The 26025-nt window shown below is 47.3% G+C and overlaps 1 protein-coding gene across 4 annotated transcripts in view; it reads left to right on the top strand.

Annotated features, from left to right (window-relative positions):
• The window catches only part of DPP6 (dipeptidyl peptidase like 6), an 854966-nt gene that overhangs the window by 588586 nt on the left and 240355 nt on the right, over positions 1-26025 (top strand). For all 4 annotated transcript variants that reach the window (XM_032304848.1, XM_032304850.1, XM_032304847.1 and 1 more), the window contains exon 4: positions 9470-9564. In XM_032304848.1, coding sequence (XP_032160739.1) covers positions 9470-9564 — 95 coding nt within the window. The remainder of the gene's footprint in view (positions 1-9469; positions 9565-26025) is intronic.

Below are 26025 nucleotides of genomic sequence, written 5' to 3'. Positions count from 1 at the left end.
GTTGCCCTGGTTAGTCCCGTCCTGCGGACTCCTCCGCACCCGGGGCTCAGACTGTTTCCTCACAGAATGAGGGAACACGTTGGTCTGCAGCATCTGGTTGTCCCACTGGTGAACCCTCTGAGGTGGATTTGTGGGTGACACTGTGGCCCCGAATGCCCCACTATGAACATGCGTGCTCCCATCGAGACTGGTGTGTTTTCTCTGAGGTGACCTTTGTCCTCAGGGGAATATCCCATCAAGTTTCTTGGAATGAGTTTGGCCTCCGTTGAGGACCTTTACCTGAATCCAGGGGTTTCGGTGAGAGCGGCGTGAGGTGGTTTCCCGCGTCCTTCCTGCCTCCCGCACTTACGGGCCGGCAGTGTCCCGCGAGGAGGACCTCCCCCTCCGGAACGGGCTGGGTGTCGTCCCGCCGCACGACTCGAAACAGCAGGACGACGCTGGAGGATTCGCTTTTATTTTTCTTCTCCAAATTTGTATATACATTCCAGCTACTTAACATACAGATGCTACAGGCGTAGAGTTGAGTGACTCCTCGCTTCCGTGCGTCACCCGTGCTCGCCGCGACAGGTGCCTCCTTCATCCCAGCCGCCCTCCTCAACCAGCCCCCACCCCGCCCCTCTGGCGACCCTCAGTTTGTTCTCGGTAGTGAAGAGTCTGTGTCTTGGTTTGCCTCTTTCCCACCCACATTCATTTCTTTGTTCCTTAAATTTCACCTATTTCGTGCCATCTTGCGGTATTTATCTTTCTCTGACTTATGTCACTTAGCACGACACTCTCCTTGGGTCCTGGTCCTTGCAAATGGCACGATTTCCTTCTATGGCTGAGTCACGCTCCTGTGTGTGTGTGTGTGTGTGTGTGTCCCACGTCTTCTTTTTCCACGCATCAGCTGATGGACACTTGGGCTCTCTCCGTAATTTGGCTATTGTTGGTAACGCTGCTGTGAGGACCAGGGCGTGTGTATCCCTTCGAATCCGTATTCTTGTATCCTTTGGGTAAATACCCAGGAGTACATTTGCTTGATCATAAGGTAGTTCTATTTTTAATTTTTTGAGGAGCCTCCACACCGTTTTCCAGTGCGGCTGCATGGGTTTGCCTTCCCACCAGCAGTGCACGTCTTTGCCAGCACCTGTTGTTTGCTGGGTTATTGATTTTAGCCATTCTGACAGGTGCGAAATGATCTCTCATTTTAGTTTTGGTTTGTATTTCCCTGACGATGAGTGATGCTGAGCATCTTTTCATGTTTCTGTTAGCTGTTCTTTGGGAAAAAGTCTATTCACACCTTTTGCCCATTTTTTAACTGGATTATTTGGTTTGGGGGGAATTGAGTTTTATAAGCTCTTCATATATTTTGGATACTAGTCCTTTATCTGATACGTCATTTGTGAATATATTCTCCCATTCCGTAGGTTGACTTTTAGTTTTATTGTTTCCTCTGCTGTGCAGAAGCTTTTTGTGTTGATGTAGTCCCAATAGTTCATTTTTACTTCTGTTTCCCGTGCCTGTGGAGACGCGTCTAGTAAGAAGCTGATACAGCGTTTTCAAAGAAGTTGCTGCTGGTGTTTTCCTCCAGGATTTTGATGGATTCCTGTCTCACAATTAGGTCTTTCACCCATTTTGAGTTTATTTGTGTGTGTGGTGTAGGAAATGGTCCAGTTTCACTCTTCCCCATGTGACTGCCACAATCTTCCCAATGCCGTTTGTTGAAGAGACCGTCTTTTTTTCCATCAGATGTTCTTTCCTGCTTTGTTGAAGATTCATTTACCCTAGGGTTGAGGGTCCGTTTCTGGGCTCTCTGTTCTATTCCGTTGATCTGTGTCTGTTTTTGTGCCGGGACCATCCTGTCTTGACGATGACAGCTGTGTAATAGAGCTTTAGGTCCAGAATTGTGATGCCACCTGCTCTGGTTTTCTTTTTCAAGGTTGCTTTGGGCTATTCAGGGTCTTTTGTGATTCCACACAAGCTTTAGGGTTATTCGTTCCAGCTCCATGAGAAAGGCGGTTGGTATTTTGTAGGGATTGCGCTGGATGCGTAGATGGCTTTGGGTAGCACAGATGTGTGTGATTACCAGTTTCACGGTAATGACTCAGTTTCATAGTTACCTCCAACTGTGGAAAAGGAGTTGCTTTTTTTTTTTTTCCCATACTTTTGGGAGTTCCATTATGGATCCATAAACTGTTTTATAGATTCAGTGTGTTTTGATCACCTATGGCATTTTTCTTCCGATGTTCCAATTTTATCCACTTGGACCCAAGAGCCTTCCCACTGGTTCTTCTCCGCCCGTCTGTAGCATCACACGAGTCTTTTTTTACCAATCGCACACCCTCAGACACACAGAATAAGCGTGTGTCTTTCACACAGCGGCGTGTCAGCGGCTGGTTGGCGAGGACACTCTGCTCACCGGCTGGCTGGTTTGCTCCCGGGGCTGGGCGACCAGCCGGCCCCTGGCTGATCTGGAATGGCCTCTTGGCGGTGACTCGTAACTCAGCTGTGCTCCATGTCTATTTCTCTTCCTGGGGCCCAAAGCCTGGGCCAGACATGTTGGTCCCACAACCATGGCAGACAAGCCAGACTGGGCAGGTGCTCCCTGGGTGTCTGCTGGCTCCTCTTCCAGTGACCATTCAAGGCACGGATTGGAGCCACCTTCAAGGGGAGGCGCTGGCAAAGCTAGACGCAAAGGCAGAGAGCTGGATGGGGTGAAGAATTAGGGCCATCCATAGCCTACCGTCGTCTTATGCTCCGGGTCCCCATCAGGCCCCGAACACTTCCTTGCCCCCTGGCCAGTGAGCTCTTCCAAGGAGCCAATGAGCTCTTTCCTATGTCCTTTGTGTGCCTGGGATCTAGAAATGCCCATTTCCTTAGTGTTCCTGTTCTTTTTCCTGAAGTGCCTAGAAATGGTGCCTAGAAACCCAAATCTGAGTATCTGAGATAATCACGCATGTAGACACCTTCTGTGGACAGAATGAGCACATGGTTGACAAAATAAGCAAACGTGAGTCCATGCTGATGTTTCTGCCACTGATTTAACTATACAGGGTTTTCACTTTTAACCGAACATAATGATTTTAAATGTGGACCCATTTTCTCTTATAGATAAAAATCTTACTTTCTTGTAACATTAATAGAATTACTGATGTGCTTGGAATCGTGTCTTACAGCTCAGTGTTGTGGTTAATGTGGAACTTTACGGCAGCCAAGATGCACTAATCTCCGTCCGACCGGTGACTGTGACTGAGCATGCCCTTACATCAGGGCACGTGGCCAGTTCACGGTACTGATCTTGTTTAGTGGGAAATGGTATTTCTGGACGACAGTGTGGGTGTAGGAATCACAGACCAGTTTTCATATCTGATGGCCATGATGAGGACGATGACTTTCTTGGGAAACGCGTTGCATGCTCTGTGTCGCCAGGTTACATGAATACAAGTAACTTGTATCTGAGAAGAGAATCAAATAAGCAATAAATAGGACAGAACAGTGTTTCATAGAAGTCATTTAAAAGTAAAAGAAGATAAAAAGTCAGATTGACTCCGGTTATTGTGTGCACTCTGTTTCTGAAATTAAAGTCCGTCCCCCTGAAGGAATTCTTTGTGAGACTTACAGAATCAAGGATGCTCTCCAAGGCCAACCAGCACGTACGAGTCCGAGTTGGCAATGAGAATGACATATCTCGAATGACAAGGCATCTATAGCCCCATAAAGCCACACATTTTACATTTTTTTCATCATGGAAAAGACCTTTGCTTTAAAGGTTTCTAAAAAATTCACTAGTCAGGCAAAAGCAAGCGTCCCATAAAGTCAGCTGCTCTATGATACTCAGAGGAAGTGACTGGGATGTTATTTTTGGAAGAGCAGGAAAAAGTCACGTGTGACTTTGCTACATATTTTTCTACCACAGTCGGGGAGAAAAAAGAAAATGGAAAGCCATCACCCTCCTTGTGCTGGCCACCAAGGCTGTTTCTTTGCTTCTTTCCTCATTTAGCTTTGAAGAACCAAGTAACACAGAACAATTAGATTCGTGATATATTTTGAATGCAGCTTCCTGGGTGCTCGATGTACAAAAAATAAGTAGCAGCGGGGGGTGTGATGCAGGCTTCCTTCGGGGGATCTTCTCCTCAGGACCTCGCCCTCGGTGTCTCTTAGAATCCCCGTCGAGCCTGCCTTTCGGTTTCCCCTGCCTGTCCTCAGGCATCCACACCGCGCGCTTGCCTCTGGGCACTGCAGCGAGGGGAGAAAGCAGCGACCCCAGCATCTCAGGAGGCACAAAAGGTGTCACTTGTGAAGCCAGCCTCCCCTTGCCTCCCCCTTTGACCTCGTTGGCCCGGAGCGGCCTCTCTCCTGCGGCGGGTCTGCAGACCGGGTCACGTGCGGCTTGCGTATTTGGGGACTCAGACACGGGATGGTGTTCATTCGGGGAACGCATCGTGCGTTTGGAGTGCCTGGTTTCTTGTCCGTCATTACACTGGGGTTTGGAGGTAGAAGGATCAGGAAGCGTGGCCTCTCCCTTGCTTCAGGCTCTCTTCGTGGAGGAGACAGAGTTCGAACAGCCAACAAGAGCAGCGGCTGCGTGAGCGTACGGCGGGGCGGTGGGGAGGGAGCGGAGAGGGGCTCATCCTGCCTGGCAGAGGCTCGAGAATCTTGGCAAAGGAGACACCTCGGTGCTAAGCCCAGACAGATCTCCCCCGGCAGGAGCTGGAGGAGGGCATGGAGCGTTGGCCAGGCAGTGGCTGGGGGCGTCAGAAGGCAGGAGGGCAGGACATGGTTTCAGGTGCTTAACGGGGAGTGAAGCAAGTTAAAATGGAAAGAGAAGCCCAGGCCAGAATGTGAAGGGCCTTGAACATTCAGGCTAAGGACTTCAGCCAAAGCAGACTCTGCCAGAGGATGGGGGGGGGGTGGTTTTAAGAGGAGGCATGTCCTCCTGTGCTCAGAGCAAGGAGCCAAGGGGGCAGGTCCCATGAGGAGGCCACTGGAGGCGTCCACGGTGAAGGTGGTGGCGGTCAGACCAGGGCACAGCACTGAAGGCAAGAGGACGAGGTGATTCGAGAAGCCTTCAAGGGGGTGTGTGCAGGCGAGGGATGGAGTCATGAAGACGAGAGACGGAAAGGAGGCTGAGATGGTCCCAAATCTTCTACTGAGACGGGACGAGCTGCTGACCGTCCAGAGAGCCTGCCCCGGGCAGGTGGGGGCGAGCTCATGTCCGGTACCGCGCCTTATGGCACTGAACGCCCACACGTGCAGTTCCAGGCCTAGACTCTTACTTTGCCTGTTCTGCAAAAGAGAAACGCTTTCTAAAAGCATTACAGCATTACAGCAAATCACAAGTCAATAACAAGAAGATGAGAATGTTTTGCATACATTTGCAAATTAGAAGTTCTAAATAACTCCTAGGCTGAAGAAGAAACCGTGACAGAAATGAAAAAGGCATAGAACAAAGCAATAATGAGAAAACTGCCCATTAAAACTTGTGGACTCCAATAAAGACATAATTAAGGAAATTTATAGCACCCGTTGTGATTATATTAGAAAAATAGAAATGCTGAAATTAAGAAGCTAAGTGTCGGACTTAAAAGTTAAGAAGAGGGGATAATGAGACAGGGTAGAACAGAGATCAATAAGATGGAAAGCAGAGGCACAGTGGTGTCTGTGACCCGTGAGCCACATTGCTGGGAAGAGAATCACGGGAGTTCAGCTGCAGGTAAAATATCTGAATCCAGAGTAAAGCCGGTGTCTGGAGTTGGAGGCCCACACCCAGCAGAGAGAAGTACCTGGTGTCGCCCAGGAAACCACACTCATTAGAGGATATTAACAAAGCCGGGCGCATCCAGAAATTGATGTCCATAATGTCTAGGATATAATGCAAAATTACCCTACTTACAAAGAACCAAAAAAAAAAAAAAAAAAAAAAGGAACACCCTTTCATCATAAAAGAAAATTAATTGAGTCTGACCCCAAAAGGAAACAGACTTTGGAACTGATAGATCTTAAAATATATGTTATAATTATGCTTAATGAATTCACGCGAGCATGTTTCCAGTGAATGCAGATCTCAGCAGGGAAATGAGGGGTCTCCGCAGAAGAGCAGAAGCATAGAAAGAACGAAATGGAAAATCCTCAACATGAGAACGCTGATGCCGGAATGTCGGAACGCACTGGGTGGCACTCACAGTCAAATAATCATGGCAGAGGAGAGGCCAAGTGGCTTTCATGACAGATCATTAGAAGTCATTCAAAGTGAACAGAGGAACAAAATTTTAATGAACAGATCACCAGAGACGCTTAGATAATATCGAGTTTCCCAGTATCTGTGCCATTGGAGTACTGGGACAGGAGGTTGATAAATAGGAAGAAATATTTGGCAGATGAACAGCAAACGATCTGATGAAGACGTAGATTTGCAGATACAAGAGGCTCATCACGCAGAGTAAACACAAAGAAGCCTGATCGAAAGTGCTTTATGGGGCGCCTGGGTGGCTCAGTGCGTTAAGTCTCTGCCTTCGGCTCAGGTCATGGTCCCAGGGTCCTGGGATCGAGCCCCGCATCGGGCTCTCTGCTCAGCGGGGAGCCGGCTTCTCCCTCTGCCCCTCCCCCAGCTCATTCTCCCTCCTTCTCTCTCTCTGTCTCAAACAGATACATAAAAATCTGAAAAAAAGAAAAAAGAAGAAGTAGTTTGTAGTTGAGCTGTTGGAAATTAAAGACCACAAGTCAGTCTTGAAAACAGCAAAAGAAAAAATGCGCAGGAATAGCATGCAGGGAAATAACAGTTCAGTTAATAGCTGACTTCTCCTTAGAAACCATGGTGGCTGGAAGAAAGTGAAACAAAATCTCAAGAGAAAAAAATAAAAACTATCAACCTAGACATCTGTATGAAGAGAAAATACCCTTTGGGGCCCCTGGGTGGCTCAGTCAGTTAAGTGACCGACTCTTTTTTTTTTTTTTTTAAGATTTTATTTATTTTTTAAACAGAGATCACAAGTAGGCAGAGAGGCAGGCAGAGAGAGAGAGAGGGGGAAGCAGGCTCCCCACCAAGCAGAGAGTCCGATGTGGGGCTCCATCCCAGGACCCTGAGATCATGACCTGAGCCGAAGGCAGAGGCTTTAACCCACTGAGCCACCCAGGTGCCCCAAGTGACCGACTCTTAATCCCAGCTCCAGTCTTGATCTCAGGGTCATGACTTCAAGCTCCGTGTCAGGCTGCGTGGTGGGTGTGAAGCCTGCTTAAATGGCTAACTGAACACAATAAAAATAATAATAATAATAATAATAATAATTTCAAATATTTAAATTTTTTTAGATTATTTATTTATTTATTTGACAGACAGAGATCACGAGTAGGCAGAGAGGCAGGCAGAGAGAGAGAGAGAGAAGCAGGCTCCCTGCTGAGCAGAGAGCCCGATGCGGGACTCGATCCCAGCACTCTGGGATCATGACCTGAGCCAAAGGCAGAGGCTTTACCCACTGAGCCACCCAGGCGCCCCTAAATTTTTTTTTAATTTTAAAAATTTAAAAGGAGAGAAAATATCCTTCAAAAATGAAGGTTAACCAAGACATTTTCAGATAAAACCAAGTTCAAGGACTCAGTTACCAGCAAGTCCATACAGCCAAACAGCTAAAGCAAGTTCTCAAGGGGTTAGGAACATGATAATGCCCGTTATAAACTCAGGTCCTTGATGAAGCATAAAAACCATCATCAGAAATGCCAAATAATGAACAATTGCAAAAGACATTTTATTTTTCCTTTTTGACTTTTTCTCCTTAATCTCTTTACCAGTGATGCGCTGATGCCAACAGTAGGTGTGGCACGTGGCGGAAGGTAGAAGGTATCTAGATGTAATCCACGTGGAAACGGGAGCAGCACAGGACTAGGCGTGGACTGAAAACTTGACAGACTTCTGGATTTCATGAGAAGTGGTACATTATCAAGTCATTGCAGACTGAAAAGTAGAGTATACGTAGTCTGATCCGTAGGGCAGGCACTAGAAGAAATGCAAAGAAATACAGCTAAAATAGGGAAAGTAAACTTCTGAAAAGTATCTGACAGTGAAATGGAAGCCAGAAATAAGAAAGAGGGAAAGAAGCAGAAGAGTCACGTGGAAACAGGCCACACACACACACACACACACACACACACACACACAATGGACCGCAGCCATATCGATAATTGCATTAAATGGGCATACAGGACATCTACAAGGACAGGCCATATTATGGACCACAAAAATGTCTGAATGAGTTTTAAAAGACTCAAATCATGTACAGCACATTCTGTGATCCTGTGAATTTGAATTAAAAATCGATAAAAATAAGAGGGCCAGGACAACTTTATATACCTGCCAATTAAACAACACGTTTCTAAATAATCATTGGGCCAAGCTGACATGCGGGGGGAAATTAGAAATAATTTGAACTGAAGAATAACGTAACTTGGCATATCAAAATTTGTGAGATGTAGCTAACACCATCCACAGAGGGAAATTTTTAGCTTTGATAGTTTTATTAGAAAGGACGGAAAGTCAAACCAGAGATCTATGCTTCCACCTGACACGGGAGAAAGAAAAGAGAATTAAACCAGAGCAAGTAGCAGAACAGAATAAGAAAGAAAATATGTAATTCCATGAAATAGAATAAAGGGTAGGAATGATCATATCCTTTGAATTAATGCAGCCGCACCGTGTTCGTTCAGCGACGGTGACTGCGTGAGATGCCCAGACCGTCACACGGGCTCCGCATCACCGCCTTCACTCAGAAAGACAGGATTTCTTCTTCCCCATTGCACGCCCGCCTCCCCACCAGCGACCCTGTCCTTCAGGAAATGTCCTGTTCCGCTCACACACCTTTGTGCCCGCACCCCGACCACCATACTGATCAGAGTGGGTCTTTTACTGACTTCCTAAGGGGCTATTTGAAATCTCGGTTGGTCACACAGAGGACCACAGTCACTGTCGCTGAGGACGGGATGTACAGATAGAAGGATGGGCATGACCAAGTCACGGCCCACTCCTCTGCGGGTCACGGGGAAGGTTGTGGACAAAGCGGAAACAGTTTCGCAGGATACGGATGTAGGTGTGCGCAGGTGCGTGTGTGTACAGATTTCCCCGGGCTCCAGACACAGGAGATCATTCCCCTTCGTGCCAAGGGTTGCCTGTGGTCTCTGGTAGCGAGTTTCTTCATCCGCTCTGTGGGTCCGCTCTGTGTGTTCTACTCAAGAAAGCTCGAGAATGTCCTAAAGATTTTATGGACATGTGCCCCGGTGCTTTATAGGTCACTGTGTAGAGTAGAAGAGATTCAGAGAGAAGCTTCACATGTGGTTATGTGGAGAGCAGCTGGCAATACTTTTCCAGATTAAAAGGACCCTTTGATGAAACACAGGATCTATTTTTATCAGAAGTAGTTGATTTCCTTTGGCGAAAGTGTCCGTCAGATGCCTACTGAGTTCCTTAATGTCTTCTGTTTCCTTTTTATTTTCTCTCTCGTAGATAAAGAATTCATCTACAGAGAACAGAAAGGAAATGTGATACTGCGGAATGTTGAAACAAATATTTCTACAGTGTTAATAGAAGGCAAAAAAATTGTAAGTACTCTCTCTAATGACCGGGATAATTTTAGTTTTCCCTCCTGCAAGTCAATAAAGCAGAAAATGACTTTGGGTTTCAACTTTTAGTAGGCGCCAGGCAGAAGCAATAAACTTGTAATACTACAGCCTACGCAACTAAAGATAATGTGAAATTGAAACCACGCTAATTTAATAAGATGAAAGCAGCTTCTTCCAGCGTGCGGGACATTTCTCTGCAGGTGTTGGAAACAAGTGTTGCATACCATATATAATTGGAAGATAACGTCCTAAGGCTTTAGACATTTCCAGAACAATTGCAGTAATGCACAGAGACTACTTGAGGAGGCCTTGCTCAGTCTTTTTTGTTTGTTTGTTTGTTTGCTTTAAACTCATCTCCACATGCACAGGGAATGTTAATTTAGACACTGTGCCGCTCTGATGACATTAAGGGATGTTTATGCTTTAAAATGAGAACTGAGTCGATATGACCGCCACCGCTTTGGAATCTGGGAAAACATGGTTTCCCAAAGATTTAGGTGGCGATAAGATTCAGAGTTCATGTGCAGCTGAAGATATTTATTAAAAACAGTCACTGAGGTTCTGCGCCAAAAATCGACTTCAAGAGAATTCACTTTTTTCTTTCACAGTATGTTTATGTTCATTGTTAGAAAGAGTAAACCCCCAGCTTCAGGGAATACGTTGTTTTTTTTTGTTTTTTGGGGTTTTTTTGTCCAGTACACACAGATTTGGATGCAGAAAGGTGATTATACACCTTTGGTGTGACTCAAGACACAGGCGTCCTGAAATCCCAGAATCCAGGCATTAGAGGAAAACCACAGGAAAGGTCAGGTGGCTCCCTGGCTTTACAGATGAGGATCCGGAGCCCAGAGCTGAGGAGTGAGCTTTTCAGGGTCCCACAGCCGGGTGGTGACCCCACCTCTCAGCCCATAGAAATGCTGCTCTACCTCCTTCCCCTCTTTGAGAACATTCAGCTTCCTAAATATCTTTATTTCATTTATTTTTGTTGTAAACATACTTTTTTCTTTAAAAAAAAAAAAAAAAACGCTTATTGGGGTTTAGTATTAAATGGATCCTTCCTTTACCTGACTGCTGGTGCAACGGAGGCCTAGCAAGGTTACCTCGTGGTGTAGTTGCCAAAAATGAGAGCTTTATTGAATTAAATCATACTCTGCAAAGTAAGACCCCAAAAGAAGGAATGTGTATGCATTTCTGCATTAAGAAATCATCTTCGGTAGAATTACTCCCCTAAGAACATCTCATTCAACCCACTCAAAATACCAAAATGGCAGAAAAGGTTTTGTAATATTAATCGAGTGGAGAAATGATCAGACAGTTGCTGAGGGTAAGTGCATTTTAACATCCGCACGTTATCCCAACCTCTGTGAGGACGTCAGCTTAGCCTAAGCCAGGTCCCCTGCACGCACCTGCACTTGGAACAAAACGCAAGAACAGGAACTGTCTCCTCTTGCTCAGATCAATAGCTTGTGCAGATCACGTGTTTTAACTAAAATGACAAATACTGACCCGATTTCAGAGGCCACCTTAGGTAGGGGAAAGGGAAGAGCCCCTCTGAGTGTTGCTAGGCTTATTCCGTACAGGGTAATCTTCTTTCTCTTAGAGATGTCCTTATTGACTCGTGTCACAAGCACTGATGACGCACCAAACGTGCCAACCCCGACTGCCTAGGTTACTCTTGTCTTGAAGCTCCGTTAAATGCTCCTGTAAAGAAACCTCACAAAAGGAGGATGAGGGGCGTCCGTTCGGGGCCCACGCTATGGTCTTCCAGGGTGCGGAAGTCCCGTGTTCGGGTTCTGGGGAGCCCGTCCCGTGTTCGGGTTCTGGGGAGCCCATCCCGTGTTCGGGTTCTGGGGAGCCCGCCCCATGTTTGGGTTCTGGGGAGCCCGTCCCGTGTTCGGGTTCTGGGGAGCCCGCCCCGTGTTTGGGTTCTGGGGAGCCCTCCCGTGTTCGGGTTCTGGGGAGCCCGTCCCGTGTTCAGGTTCTGGGGAGCCCGTCCCGTGTTTGGGTTCTGGGGAGCCCGTCCCGTGTTCGGGTTCTGGGGAGCCCGTCCCGTGTTTGGGTTCTGGGGAGCCCGTCCGTCTTCAAAACTCTCGTCCTAACGTTGCGCGGTCCTTTGTTCCTGCACCTCGAACACGGGTCTGCCCGGGGAAGCACCGTGGACTTTCTCCTCTGTTTTCTTGGGCGCGAACTGAGAAAGCTCCGCCCGATGGGGTGACGGCCAGCTGGCAGGACCGTCCGCACACGGAGGAAAGGAGTGGGCGGCTTCGAGTGGGGACATGGAGCCCCGGCTCTTGGGGGTCCTGTCCTCTGGCCTTTCTGATGACTAACCGGGGGGGGGGGGGTCTCTCTTTATTTGAAACTCAGAAGCGTGGAGATGGTTCACATGATAAAGCCGACTGGTTTTTGAGGTTGGGCTGAACCTGCTGGGGAAATGGACACGGAGCTGTGCATGGGGTGGTCAGCAGGGACGTGTAAGGGTCCCTGCGGCCTCGACCTCTAAACTCGCTCTTTCCTTCTCCCCCAGCAGACCCTCACGCAGACCCTCACACACAAGGTCACATTAGCGGGTCCAGGCCCAGGGGCCGGCCGCTTCCTCCTGGTCCTTGGCTTTCCGTGACTGGCTCTTTCCCGGGATGGATCCGTGGAAGGGGGTGCCGGTGAAGGCAGCTGCTGTGCCCATCCAGCAGAAAAGCTTTTGAGAGACTTGGTGATTGTGGAGTGCTGCTCCGCACGCAGCTGTACCACGGGACCACCCCCGCCCCGTGCCCCCTACTGGGACTGTGCTTTGTGCAGTACTGACAGGACCTCAGGCCAGTTGACTAAGCTCCGTGCACCTCCATAGAGCATTGTAAGGATGGAGTGACAGGTTACGTGTCACAGGCCCGAATGTCGGCATGAGTCGCATGTGGTTCCAGAGCGTTAGGCCGGACCGGAGAGCCGGGGCTCGGGGCTCGCAGCTCAGGACTCAGGCGGGGGGAGTGTCAGCAGCACCAGGGGTAGAACCTGCACCCCCTGATTTTTTTAGCTCCTTCTCTGTAGGTGTTCGGGCGAGGCTGCTTCCCAGGCAGGGTCCTCGAAGCTGCCACTGGTGGTAGGAATGATAGCAAGGGACACTCTCAGATTTTCAAAACAGGAAATCAAACCTGAACTTTCCCTTGAATTACATGTTTGATATCCCAGGAATTCCACAGCATTATACTTTACTCCTATTTTTAAACGTACTTTAAATACCAAATGATGTATTTTGTTTTTATGCTTCTAGAAGATTCTTTTGTCAAATCAACAAATTATATAAAGGTCTTTGTTATGATGTATATTCCATTTTCCCCTGAGAAATGAAACACGATGATTATGCCTGGTTCCTGAGGAATCTTAGGACTCTTTTCTCTACCGAGGAGAATACTGACTTCTTTTTTCCTTCTTTCTCTTCCTTTGCTCTCCGTCTATCTGTCCGTCCATCCATCTGTCTGTCCGTGCGTCTGTCCACCCATCCATCCATTTATCCATCTATCTGTCCATCCTTCTGTCTGTCCATCTGCCTATCTATCCTTCTGTCCATCCATCTGTCTATCTATCTGTCCGTCTGTCCACCCTCCATCTGTCTCTCTACGTATCCATCCATCCATCCATTAATCTATCCATCTGTCTGTCCATCCATTTGTCTACCTATCCATCTACCTGTCCATCTGTCTGTCTATCTATCTACTATGTATCCGTCTGTCCACCCATCCATCTGTCTATCCACCTGTCCAACCATTCGTTGTGTCTGGAAGGCAACTTGACAATGCATTCAAGATGAGTAGAAATATTTAAGTATTTCTGCTCATCCCAGGGAATTTTTCATAAGTAAAGAATCTGAAGAGTGAAAATATTTGAAGCTGGAGAAGCAATTATATACAAGTAGATGAAATATGTAGCCATGAAAAGAATAGTTATGAAGATGATCGTACTATGGAAATATGTCTGCTGTGTGTACGCAAACACAGAAGAATACGGTATTACACTTACACGTCAGCCAGCAACCGTCAGCCTCATCGCTGCGACTGAGAAGGCTGGGCAGCACTCACTGCAGCGCGCAAACGGCTCCGCTGCTTGGGTGGGGAAAACTTAGTATGTTATTTTTCTTGGCGATGATTTCCATAATTGCTGTTTCAAGGCCGTTTATTCAATAATTTTAATCAGATTTTTAAGAATTCAGCATCACGTTCCAAAGAGATTAGTCTTCCTCCAGCAATGAATGCGGAGGAACCGCAAACAGGTCTGGAGGTACTTGGAAGGGGAAACACGTGCTGCTGAGAAGCGTCCTGTTGCTCTGCTGTATGTCAGGCTTTCTGACTTTTTACGTCTTTACTTGTTTAATTACGAATCTACTTGTTTTAATTACTTACTTAAATGACTAAATTAACATTTAAATAAAAAGTCCTTTTGTTCCCTTAATTTATGCTCCCCTTTGATTTTATATAATCACAAGACTGTAGAATTTGAATTTTTATCTGTCTCTAAAAATTAATGAATTCTGACTCCTCGCAGAGGGGGACGTAATTATAAGTATTATTAGACCCACAGCAGAATCTAGAGGAATAACGGGTTCGTGGTGCTCAGGAGGAACTCCAGAATTGGTTAGAGATCAGAACTGGAGACCACTTGTTTTTTTGTTTGGGGTTTTTTTTTTTTTTTCCTTTTTTTCCTTCATCCAGTGGGCTTGACTTTCACAATTATTAGTTTTCACTTCATTCTGTTTCATCTAATTGCCATCAAGGGCTTCGTGTGCCTGTGGTCTCATGTCTGGAGAAGGCAGAAGCCCACCTGCCTGGCTTCTGTCCCCCTCACCCTCGTACAGCCCTGCAGGCGGCTCAGGGCACAGTGCTCCTGCCAGCGGGCTCCCGCGGTGGGGAGGGGGCCCCAGCCGCTGGCTGGTGGACCCACTCCCCCGCTTCACATGTCACCCTCCTGCTCTGGGTGACACCCGCCCCCCAGCAGACCAGACCATGGCCAGCAGGCATTGCCAACCCAAGGCTGGCGGCTCTTCCCACGCACGTCCAAACCAGGAAAGGGAAACAGCCTTGTTATTGTGTATAGTTGAGGAGGCCGAACTTGACGCCCTGAAAGCCCACCGAACTATTTTATTTGACCCACGGAGTGCTTTCAACAAAGTGAAAATCCAGGTTTCTGGCTTTTCTTGTAAAACGGGATTATCTGGCCGCAGCGGGCTTCCTGGTCTCGCATTTAGCAGACACCGGCTGGTGCAACGGGCTAGCAGCTGTCCGTACCCCCAGACGCTACCCTCACTGACTTCTAGCCAGACTGGCCTCTCAGTTGCAAACCCCCCGAGTCCCGGAGCAAAGGGATGGCATCCAAAGTCTCCGTCTTTTGCAGGAACGCCGTCCTGAGCCGTGATGCACACTCTGTTGAGTATCTTTTCTGTGTCTTCTCGGTTCTGTCCATCCTCTGTCCTTCTGCATTTTTTTTTTCTTTTTCTCTCTTGCTCTTTCTTTTTGCTCCTCATTTCTTTCTTTTCCCTCTCCTTTTTTTTTTCTATTTCTCTTATTAAAAGAGCAGGAGACAAAAATATTTTTCATTATAAGTTTTCATTTTCATTTTAAGTTTTTATTTCATAGGCTACTCTGTTCTTATGTCAATCCATTTATTACGTGAGGAGAATATCTTACACCTGTGCCTTTAAAAGACCCGAAAAACAAAGTAGCAGCTTCATTTTTCTGGCCCCACACCTGCTGTCTCATGCAGGTTAAGGGTGGCCTGATGTAGTGCTTCTGTCACTGTCTCTACTCTGTCGTCTGACATTAAGCAGGTAATCCTTGTTCTCTGAGCAAGGTCCTGGGCTAGACAGGGCGGGCGGCTGGGCGGGGCAAGGATTAGTGAAACAGGTTGACTCTTGGGGAATTTAACACCCAGATCTAAAGAAACACACATTTGCCTGACATCTGTTCAGCGGAGGCTCCTCGGGCGGGCGGGAGTCCCAGGTGGGGAGCGGGGAGCGGGGTGGCGGGTGGGAGCAGACACAGCTCAGAGAGGGACGTCCCGCAGCCCCTGGAAGGCAGGCACGACTAGAAGACGTGTGGGAGGTCACATTGTCGCTCAGCGGTGAGCGGGCTGAGTGCTGAGTCGGGGGGCTAAGTTGCCACCCCGGCACAGGTGGTCTGGGAGCGGTTGGAAGGCCAGGCGTGGCACAGGGACCCCGAAGAAGACAGGAAACAGGCCATCGAGCCCCTGACTCCATGCTGCAGTCTTTACTCTGCTGCAAACAGAAAGGGCTGGGACTTCTGGGGACAGGCCTGTGTGCTCTGGGAAAATAAAGCTCGACCCACGTGAGGGGCATTGGGAGGAAGGAAGGATGGCAGGCAGGGAGCCCCCCAGGACCGCTGCGGCCCCAGGAGAGCGGAAGGAGGTCCTGGTGATGGCGTGACTGGGAAGACAGAAGGGATGACTCTAAAGTCCTGCGGCACAAGCACAGTTGAGGAGTCCGGGCTGCATTTGTGTGCGGGCAGCTGAGGTCACCGCTACAGGGCTGTGCTGTCTGGGGCGCGGGTCTCACTCGCCCCCAGTCGGGAGGTGTGAGGGGCCCTGGAGTGGAAAGCCGGGGCTCCTTTGAGGAAGAGGGCGCGGCAGGTGCACGGAGGGCGCTAACGGTGCGCGGCAGGTGCACGCAGGGCGCTAACGGTGCGCAGCAGGTGCAAGCAGGGTGCTAACGGTGCAAACCTCCACTCGTCTACTTACTTCGCTGAACTCCCTGAGCAGCTGTTACTTTGTATTCTTCTTACTTTACAGAGGGAAACACGGGTTTAGAGAGGCTAAAATATCTTTTTCTGAGTCACATAGCTGGCAGCCGAGACTCCAGGGCTGACCTTGGCTTTGTCGGGCTCCCAGCAACCTCATTTCTAGGCCGCATGTGGGGTCCGGCCACAGCCAGCGGCTCAGTACCCAGGAGGCTGCCCACAGCCTGGGATATGTGGCTCCCACCAGGGACCGTGAGCCCACCTCTGCAGGTCCTGGGGGCCACTGCACATGGCCGTGAAGGAAAGCTTACACATGCAAAATACGGAGTCGAGGCGAGAGACTTTGCTTGCTGGCCGGCCCTTCTGCTGTGTGCCAGCTGCGTTTTCACTTCTCTGGCTCTGACAACCCGTACGGGAGTGCGGCCTGCTCCTGTCTGACTCCACATGCAGTGCTTTCCTGGTGCAGGAGGGGCCCGGATGCAGATGGTGGCTGCTGGGCCAAGGGGACTGCCAGGCCCAGCCACGTCCCCCCTTCCTCGTGGGCTGGGCAGGGTGGCTTCCAACCCTCATCTGCCCGAGCCCCGCCCCCCGGGGGTTGCGTGCAGACTCCTCGGGACTTGATTAATCTTTTCAACATCTGGCTTTGGTTTTATCGTCACTAATCTTGTTTGTTTTGTCCTCATTTTCCTTTATGAGGAGATTGGCACAAACCCCCGTGGATAGATTGATGCCTCCCGCTCTTCATTTCCTGCCCGTTACGTGGCCGTTCAGGGCGTTCTGTCATTCTCTAGCTCCTTCTTTCAGTAGTGGCCCCCTTTCCTTTCCTGCATTTATGATCACGTCCGTGTTTCTCTACTACGTGGAAACGAGACGTCAGCCCTCTAGTTACGTGTCTCACCAGAAACATGCCGACGATTTTATACACACGGGGGCTGCCCTAAATGTAGACCGATATTTTTAAAAGTCGGGATGATGCTATTAACAGCTGTGTTTGGGATTTGACTAAATAGTCCTAAATAATGCAAAAGGTAAACTACTCAGCAGCCTCACCGGCGAGTGTAGACACCAACACCGTAGACGCAGTATTAGCGGGTCGGGCTCACTCATGGATCAGAATCAGCATCTGCTCCGAGTCATGGACCCGTCACAACAGCGTTTAAATATCCAGAATCAATCAACAAAACCCATTACAACCAAATAACAGAGAAATCCTTGTGATGAGATGCAGGACCTTGAAAGCGTATCTGGTTAAAGCTCATCAGCAGCGCCTAATAAAATTTCTGGGTGAGATCAGAATGAAAACCTGCTTAAATATGATGAAAAACATCTATCAGAGGCCAACTGGAAGCGAGACCCATTCTCGGTGGCGAACAGTGAAACCATTTCAATTACGGTCGGGCCAGAATTCTCACCAGCACCGTTGGCATTTAACGTGTTCTTGAAGATGGCAGGAAGTTGCAGTAGACAAGCAAACTTGGAGGTGGGGAGAGGAGCTAGAAAATGGAAGAAAATGGACGCGCTTTTCCGGGTAACAGGATTGTATTTCGAAAACCTAAAAGATCTTGATTCTAGTAAGCTGTAATTAAAAGAAAAAATTTCCATATGGCTGGATACAAGAAATAGGTGAATAGATCACTAGCTCTGTCTTCACGAACATCAGTACCTAGAAATCAGAATAGTACTTTCACTCATGAACGAAACTATAGGGTCCTACTTTAAATCTAAGAACCACGTAAGACTTAAAGCAAACTCTAAGATCTTCTTGAATATTTGAAAAAATGTAAGGGTGTAACATAATCTTAGATAAGAAGACAATGTTAAGTATGTTAAAAGCTCTTAAAATTGATACCAGACTTGAATCCAATCTTGATTAGAACGATGGAAGAAGCCTAATGTCAAACACCGGGTGAAATGTCTTAATTGCCATACACGAGGATGAATACCTGAATGGACCCATAAAAACTGTTAAATGTATGGGAACGTGGACTTGCTTGTCTGATATCAAAACTCAAAAGGGAGAATCACTCTCAGCTCAGTAAATAACAGCTAATACGTTCCAGTACTTGTGATGCACCAGCCATTGGAATGACTTTATTGAATTTTCACACTCACCACGGGGCCAGATATTTTCTCCATTTTATAGAGGAACAGAGAAGGTAAGAAATTTACTGAATTTCACATTGTAAGTGGTGTAGGCAGTGTGTGTGTCACAGGCTTTCTGAATCTGCGGCAAAAGCTTAAAACCCTCCACATCTGCCTGTGGAGAGCATGGTGAGAGGTGCGAGACTACAGAATTCAGACAGACATTCTCGTGTCAGTGCGTATTTGATACACCAGGGGAATCGATGGCATAATTAGGAAGCAGTGCCGGGACGCCTGGGTGGCTCAGTTGGTTAAGTGTCTTCCTTCCGCTCAGGTCGTGTTCCTAGGATCCTGGGATCCAGCCCCACATGGGATTCTCTGCTAGCCGGGAGCCTGCTTCTCCCTCTGACCCTCTCCCTCTCATGATCTCTCTCTAGTAAATAAATAAAATCTTAAAAAAAAAAAAAAGAAAGAAAAGAAAAGAAAACAGCACCAGCATCCCTAATGGTATCTATAAGGAGGAAATGTTGGATTTCACAAATATACAAAATTAAGTTCCACTTGGAGTAAAAGTTTAATGTCAGAAAGAAGACTCATTGCTTCGTTTAGCACAAAGGAGAGATATTTTCCAAAATATGCATTCCAGAGGCTGTTAAAAAAAAAAAAAGCCCTATTTAACTCCCACAGAAATGTCTTCAATTTAAAAAATTAAAAGGAAAAATCAATGGGCAAATAGCAACAGTATTTCAGTCCCAGGAACAAAGGAAAGGCTGGTGTCCACAGACCACAAAGACTGCTTCTAAACTGACCCGGGAAGGAGAGACAGTCTGGTAGGACACGGACAGAAATATTGCAGGACTTGACCTCAGGCAAACCAGAAGCCACGGCTTGCTTGGCTTGGGGATTCGTCCTGACTCAGACAGGCTGGGAGCGAATGTTCAGGAGCGGCGAGGTGGTTCTGAATCCATTATTCGCACCTGTGAAAGGGTGGACCCACGCCTGCCATCCACGGTCGTCGGTAATCCTGGGACCTGGGGTGGTCGCAAGCGCATGAAGCCATTCCTGGGAATGACCGTGGTGGACTTCTCGAGAGAGCACAGCAGATTCGTCACTGCCGCAGCCTGTGTCACTAGCAGCAGACCCTTCGTCAAGGGACGTGAGCCGCACCGATTTCCAAGTGCAGAAGGCCCTGCCCTTTGCCGGTTTCTGTTGGTGTTACTTTGTATCCGTGACCGCGTGGCCACTCTTACGACACACGGGGTTACGCGTGGAGACATCCATTCACGTATTCAGTGAACATGTACAGAGCATCCGTTACGTGCCCGTCCCCCTTAGGCACTGGGAATGCAGGGACGACAAAACAACCACCCTGCTCGACAACTGGTCCGGCCGTGAGAATGTAAGACGACCCGAGTTCTCCTCCTAAAATGAACAACTATAAAGCAGGACTGTATGAGAGGGAAATGACAGTTTTCATACTTGGGACCGTTGGCAGCTCACAGCTCTGATCCCTGAGAGAAGGAAAACAAATGACATGAGCCCAGCCGCCACCTGCGCTTCTGCCTGCGCGTGTTTGCTGGACCTCCCAGGGAGGGAAGGCTCAAGCCTTCTTTCCTGCTGAGTCAAGCAGACAGGCCAGAGTTTGGGGGCGTAGAAAATGGCTACGGTTTATAGGACAGAGTCCCCGAGACGGGGACGCGAACTAGAGAGTGCTCAGAACACCTGCACGGGGCCCCCAGTGAGGCTTGGGCTGATCCTTGTACGTGGAGAGTGAAACACCACGAGTCAGGGTAAGATCGAGTTTCAAGTGAAGAACAATTATCGGATCCTGTCAGACGAAAGATTCCCAGAGCTCACGCCCTGCCAGCAATCAGTTCAGTCTTTCCAAGCCACGGGGTATGAAGTCCCAGGTAGAGCAGACCCTTAGAGGGAAGGGGCAGCTAGCCCTAAAATGATAGCTATTCTAGAACAACCTTTAAGACATCTTAAAAATGAACTCTGAAAGAATGAATTTAATCCCCGCATGATTAACTGCCTGTCATAAAAAGCCAAGCGTTCTTTGAAGAAACACAAAAAATCCAAGACTCAACAAGAGAAAAGTCAAAATATCTCTTGTTCATTTTTTTTAAAGATTTTATTTATTTATTTGACAGACAGAGATCACAAGTAGGCCGAGAGGCAGGCAGAGAGAGAGGGAAGCAGGCTCCCTGCTGAGCAGAGAGCCCGATGCGGGGCTCGATCCCAGGACCCTGAGATCATGACCTGAGCTGAAAGCAGAGGCTTAACCCACTGAGCCACCCAGGTGCCCCTCTTGTTCATTTTTTTCATTACTGTATAAACAAAGAAGCAGGGAAATGTGACCTACAATAAGGAGAAAAAAATTAGTCGATAGAAACCCACAAATAACAGAGATAATAGAATTAGCAGAAAAGCATATTGAAACTGCCATGATCACTGTGTTCCAGATGCTCAAGGATATAAAGAAAACCAAGAGCATGATGGGAATAAAAATTAAAGATTATAGAACACCCTAATAAAATTTCTAATGATTAAAAATGAAGCATCAAATTTTTTAAAAAAATCTCTAGATTAACAACAGACCTGGGCACTATAGGGAAGCGAAAGGAGAAACCCTGAACTTTAACTGAGAGCAACAGAAGGTCTCCAGAAAGGGGGTCTGGGTGGCTCAGTCGTTAAGCATCTGCCCTCGGCTCAGGTCATGATTGCAAGGTCCTGGGATCGAGCCCCGCGTCGGGCTTCCCGCTCAGTGGGGAGCCTGCTTCCCCCTCTGCCCTCACCTCACTTGTGCTCTCTCTTTCTCTCTCAAATAAGTAAATAAAATATTTTAAAAAAGAGAAAAGTCTCCAAAGTGAGGAACTGATAGGAGAAGAAGTCTTTAAACAAAACTTGGACTGCACCTTAGTAATCTAGTAGACAACACGAAATGGGCTAATAGAGATGTTATTGAAGGCCCAGAAAGAGAAGACAAAAGAAAGTTTTAAAGAAATAATGACTGAACTTCTTAAATTTGATATCAGAACTCAATAAATCTCAAGCAGAATAAACATAAATAAAGCACACCAAAGTACGCAATAATCAGGTCGCTGAACACTAGTGAGAAGGAGGACATTCTCGTGGCGGCCACGGAAAGAGACATACTATGTACAGAAAAGTAAGGAACAGGACCACACACTCCTTACCAAACGTTCTGCAAGGCAGAGCACAGTGGAATGGCAGCCTTAAAGCCCTGGGGAAAAAATAAAAGTGTCAATGTAGAGTTCTACATGTAGCAAAAGTATCTTTCAACACTCAAGATAAAAGAAAGAAACTGGAGACCAAATCTGAGAGCTCCCCATGGCCACACAGGACCACAATGGGAAGCCGAAAGGAAGACCTTTGGAGTAAGAAAAGATGATACCAGCTGGAAACTTAGGTCTGCATAATGGAAGGAACAAGGCAGGAACGGTACAGATGGTCAACATGTAACTAAGCTTTTAGCGGAAACTTGGAGAAAATGAATTAACCGGTCCTGAAGAAATACATCTGTCTTTTTATAAAAGGGTCCATTAAATTATGTGGTGAAAATGTCCAGCTTAATGTTACGTTATGAAGGCTTTTATGTTAACTTATATGTTGATATAAGGCTTCCGTCTAATTCTTTTCTCCAATCCTACACGTTGACTAAAAGACACAAACATTACACATAAAATCTTTGGAATGTGTTAGGATTTTCCTGAGCCGGACACACAGGAACAAGAATCGGATACAATGTGGGGTGGGAGCTAACTCCAGTAAAAAGGGCAGGTTTCCTCTATCCTCGTGTCCATAGGCTCTGCTTAGTACTCCTAGAGGACTCAGAGGTGAGTTTTAAAAAGCAGGACCCAATTATGAGCCTTCTATGATATATACTTTCAATTCGAAGACATGGGTTAAAATTAAATAGATGTAAAAAGATAATTCTCTGCAAACACTAACCAAAGGAAAGCTGGAATGGTTATATTAATATCAAAGGAGACTACAGAATAGTCCTTATTACCAGAAATAAAAATAAATATTTTATAATGGTAAAGGAGTCAGGTCCTTAAGAAGGCATAAGAATCCTGAAGGCGAGGCATGTAACTGATGAATTATTGATGCTACTTCTGAAACTAATGATGCACGGGATGTTGGCTGATTAAATTTAAATTAGAAAATTTAAAAAATTGGAAACAAGAATCCTGAAGGTGTTTGCCCCTAGCAACAGCCTAGTAAGATTTAAAGCAATAATCAGTTGAACCAAAACTCAAAATGGACAAATCCACAATTCGAGCTGGAGATTCCAACGATCCTCTCTGAGAACCTGATCAAATTTAGAAAGAAAGACCAGTACAGAGACCGGAAGCCTTGAAAACTCTGCTACCAACTGACCGGCCTGACGTTCACGCATCACGCCCCTCAGCAGAGCAAACGACACGTTTGTTGTGTGGTACGTGGAACACTCGCCAAAACTGACGGAAGTGTGGGCCACTGGACAAGTGTCCACCAATCGCAAATGCTGAAAATTATACAAAGGATCGTCTCTAACAAATGCATAATTAAACTGGAAATCAACGGCAGAAAATATCCGGAATGTAGCCTGATGATTAAAAATTAAACAACCTGCTTTTAAGTGACAAACCAGCCAAAGGAGAAGCCAGATGGAAATTAGATAACATTCTGAAATGAAGGAAAATTCGGATGTATAACATCAAAATTTATGGTGTGCAAGTCGGAAGCACTCACAAGGCCATTTATAGCTTTAGGTGTTCATAGTATTAGATTTAAGCTTTCACCTTAAGAAACTAGAAGTAAAACGAGAAATTAAATGTAATTACACAGAAGAAAAGCAGTAAGGAGAAGAAATCAATTGTACGTGGAAGAAAAAACAGTTGGCTCAGGTCATGGTCCAGGGTCCTGGGATCGAGCCCTGCATTGGGCTCCCTGCTCCGCGGGGAGCCTGCTTCTCCTTCTCCCTCTGCCTGCTGCTCTGCCTACTTGTTCTCTCTCTGTGTCAAATAAATAAATAAAATCTTTTTTTTAAAATGAATTAATAGACAAAAAACTCCATATATAGGAATCTCAAGGTGCAGATGGCTTCACTGGTGAATTCAGTGTTTTAGAAAAACATGTCATCAGTTCTACGCTAAGTTACAAAACAAACAGAAGAGGAGGAAATACTTCCTAAGTCATTTATTAGGCTAGCACTGCCCCCCAAATAAACAGACGAGGTTATTAGCAGAAAAGAAAACCACAAATTTCCCTCATGAAACAGGCACAAAAATCCTCCACAGAGTAGCAGTTCCCGTCCAGTAATGTATAAAAGGCAAATTCATTGCGGCCAAATAGAGTTTATCCAAGGAATGCAAGTTTGCCTCAGCATTTGAGCATCAATGAAATGTACCATTTTGATGGATTTAGGAAAAGCAGAACAACGTAATCATCTCAGTAAATACAGAAAAGGCATTTGAGTTAATTCAACACTCATTATAAAACTCAACATCCATTATTAAAATTCTGAGCAAACTGGAAATAGACAGGAAGGCCTTCATTTGATAACAGATGTCTGCTGAGCACCTGCTGCTAGTCCACCAAATAGTGGGGAGTGAATGCCTTCTCCCTAAGATCGGGGGAAAGGCGAGGTGCCCGCCCTCCTGACTTCTACTGGGCATTGTGTTAGCGGCTTTCCGGAGTGTAATTAGGCTATAAAAAGAAGCAAACACTCATCCAGTTAGGAAAGGAAGAAAAAGAACTCTTTGGTCACAGAAAATCTGATTACATAGGAAATTCTAAAGAATCTACCAAAAACCTGTTAGAGCAATTAATGAAATTAAGCAGGGTTGCAGAAGAGAAGGTTCAGGGTACCAGAATTAACTCTATTTCTGTCTGTTAGCAATAAACAATCGGATATTGAGACATGGATATGTTTTTATGTATACAAAACATCAGTAATACCGAATACTTTGGGGTACACTTAACAAAATATGGGCAAGATCTGTACCCTGGAAACTACAAAGCCTTGCTGAGAGAAACTGAAGATTTCTTTTAAAAGCCCTCCTTTCAAGGAGCTTACATTTTAGTGAAGGGGACGGGCACTAGATAAGATAAATAAGTTAAATGCACATTCTTGTAATAATGATGAAGCCTAGAAAAATCAGGGAAGAGGGGTAGGAAACGTTAGAGGTAGACTGTTGGGGTTTCTAGACGTCACGGCCACTCAAGAGAGGCAAGGCCTCACTTACGAGGTTTTCGAGAAGAAAGCTGACAGGTGACCATCCAGGGTGTTTTAGGCAGGAGCAACACCATGACAAGGACCACAAGGCCAGCCTGTGCCCGGCCTGTTCTGGGAACGTGTGGACGGTGGCGTGGGTGGGGGGAGGGGTTCAAGGGACCACCTTGAGATGGGGACGGAGAGCTGATGGGACCAGGCAGTAGCCCCACTGTTCAGTGGGAACTTTGACTTTCAGTCCACGTGTGCTAGAAGCTGAAGGGGCTGTGAGTGGGGGGCAGGGTGATGATTTCTGTGGTAGAGACGGCTCTGACCCCTGGGGCTAGAATAGACAACGGGGGGGGGGGGCAAAGTCAGAGCCTGACACGCAGCTGGAAGCTCACTGCAGTGGCCCAAGAAGAAGGACCCATGCTTAGACCAGGGTGGGGGCCGGAGGGGGGAGCTGCTCTGGATAGACTTTGACAGAAGACCCCCAGCGCTTTCCGCCAGGCTAGAGACAGAAGAGAAAGCAGAGCCGGTGGCCTGGCCAGAGCGGCTGAGTGGCGGGGGGGTGGCATGTCTGAGATGAGGAGGGCCGTCCCCGGGGCTGGAGGGCGGGGGGTGGGCTGTGAGAGGCTGTTTCATGTCCGCTACACTGAGACACCCCCTTGACATTCCGTGGAGACCGGGGGGTGGGGGCCATGGGGTATACATGCCTGAAGCTCAAAGTCAGGTCCAGCCGGGTTCAGGGGGTCTTGGCCATGTGGCCATTCAAATCTTCAGCAGGTATCTGCTTTTCACAGCCACGAGGCTGGATGGAATCACCTGGGATGTGATTTCTGGTCAAAAGCAGAGAAACCTGGTAATCAGTGTTGGTTACTCCAACATTCAGAGGTCAGGGAAAAGAAGGGAACCAGCCATAGTGCACGAAGAGAAACATTGAGGAGGAGCTAGGAGAAAGTCAGGGTGCATCCCGGACGCCACGTGGGGACGGGGTTTTGAGAAGGAGAAGGTGATCCGTGTGCCAGGAGGAGAACTGAGAAGTCATCACGGCATGAAGCCGGTGGCGTCTGGTAACCCTGAGAAGAGGAGTTTGTGTGGAGAGCGGATGAAAACGTGGTCGGAGGGAACTGCGGAGAAGACAGGGGGAAACGCAGAGCGTTAACTCCCTTCAAGGAATTAGGGATGCTCAGTTTCTAAAGATAGAGTCCATACTGCCCAGAACATACCCAGTGAGCATGGAAAGTGCCCGCAGCGGGGAAGGATTAACTCAGCTCTCCGTGAGGCATCACGGTCCGTGCAGCAGAGGTTCAGACCCAAGAATACAGATTACTGCGCCCTGCTGCCCGAGGACGGGAAAGGATGCATTCGTTCATCAGCAGTGAGAGTGTCAATTCCAAA

This window comes from Mustela erminea, chromosome 11 (assembly GCF_009829155.1).
Source record: "Mustela erminea isolate mMusErm1 chromosome 11, mMusErm1.Pri, whole genome shotgun sequence".
In the NCBI taxonomy this organism is placed as follows: Eukaryota; Metazoa; Chordata; class Mammalia; order Carnivora; family Mustelidae; genus Mustela; species Mustela erminea.
This window is presented reverse-complemented; position numbering and strand designations above follow the sequence as displayed.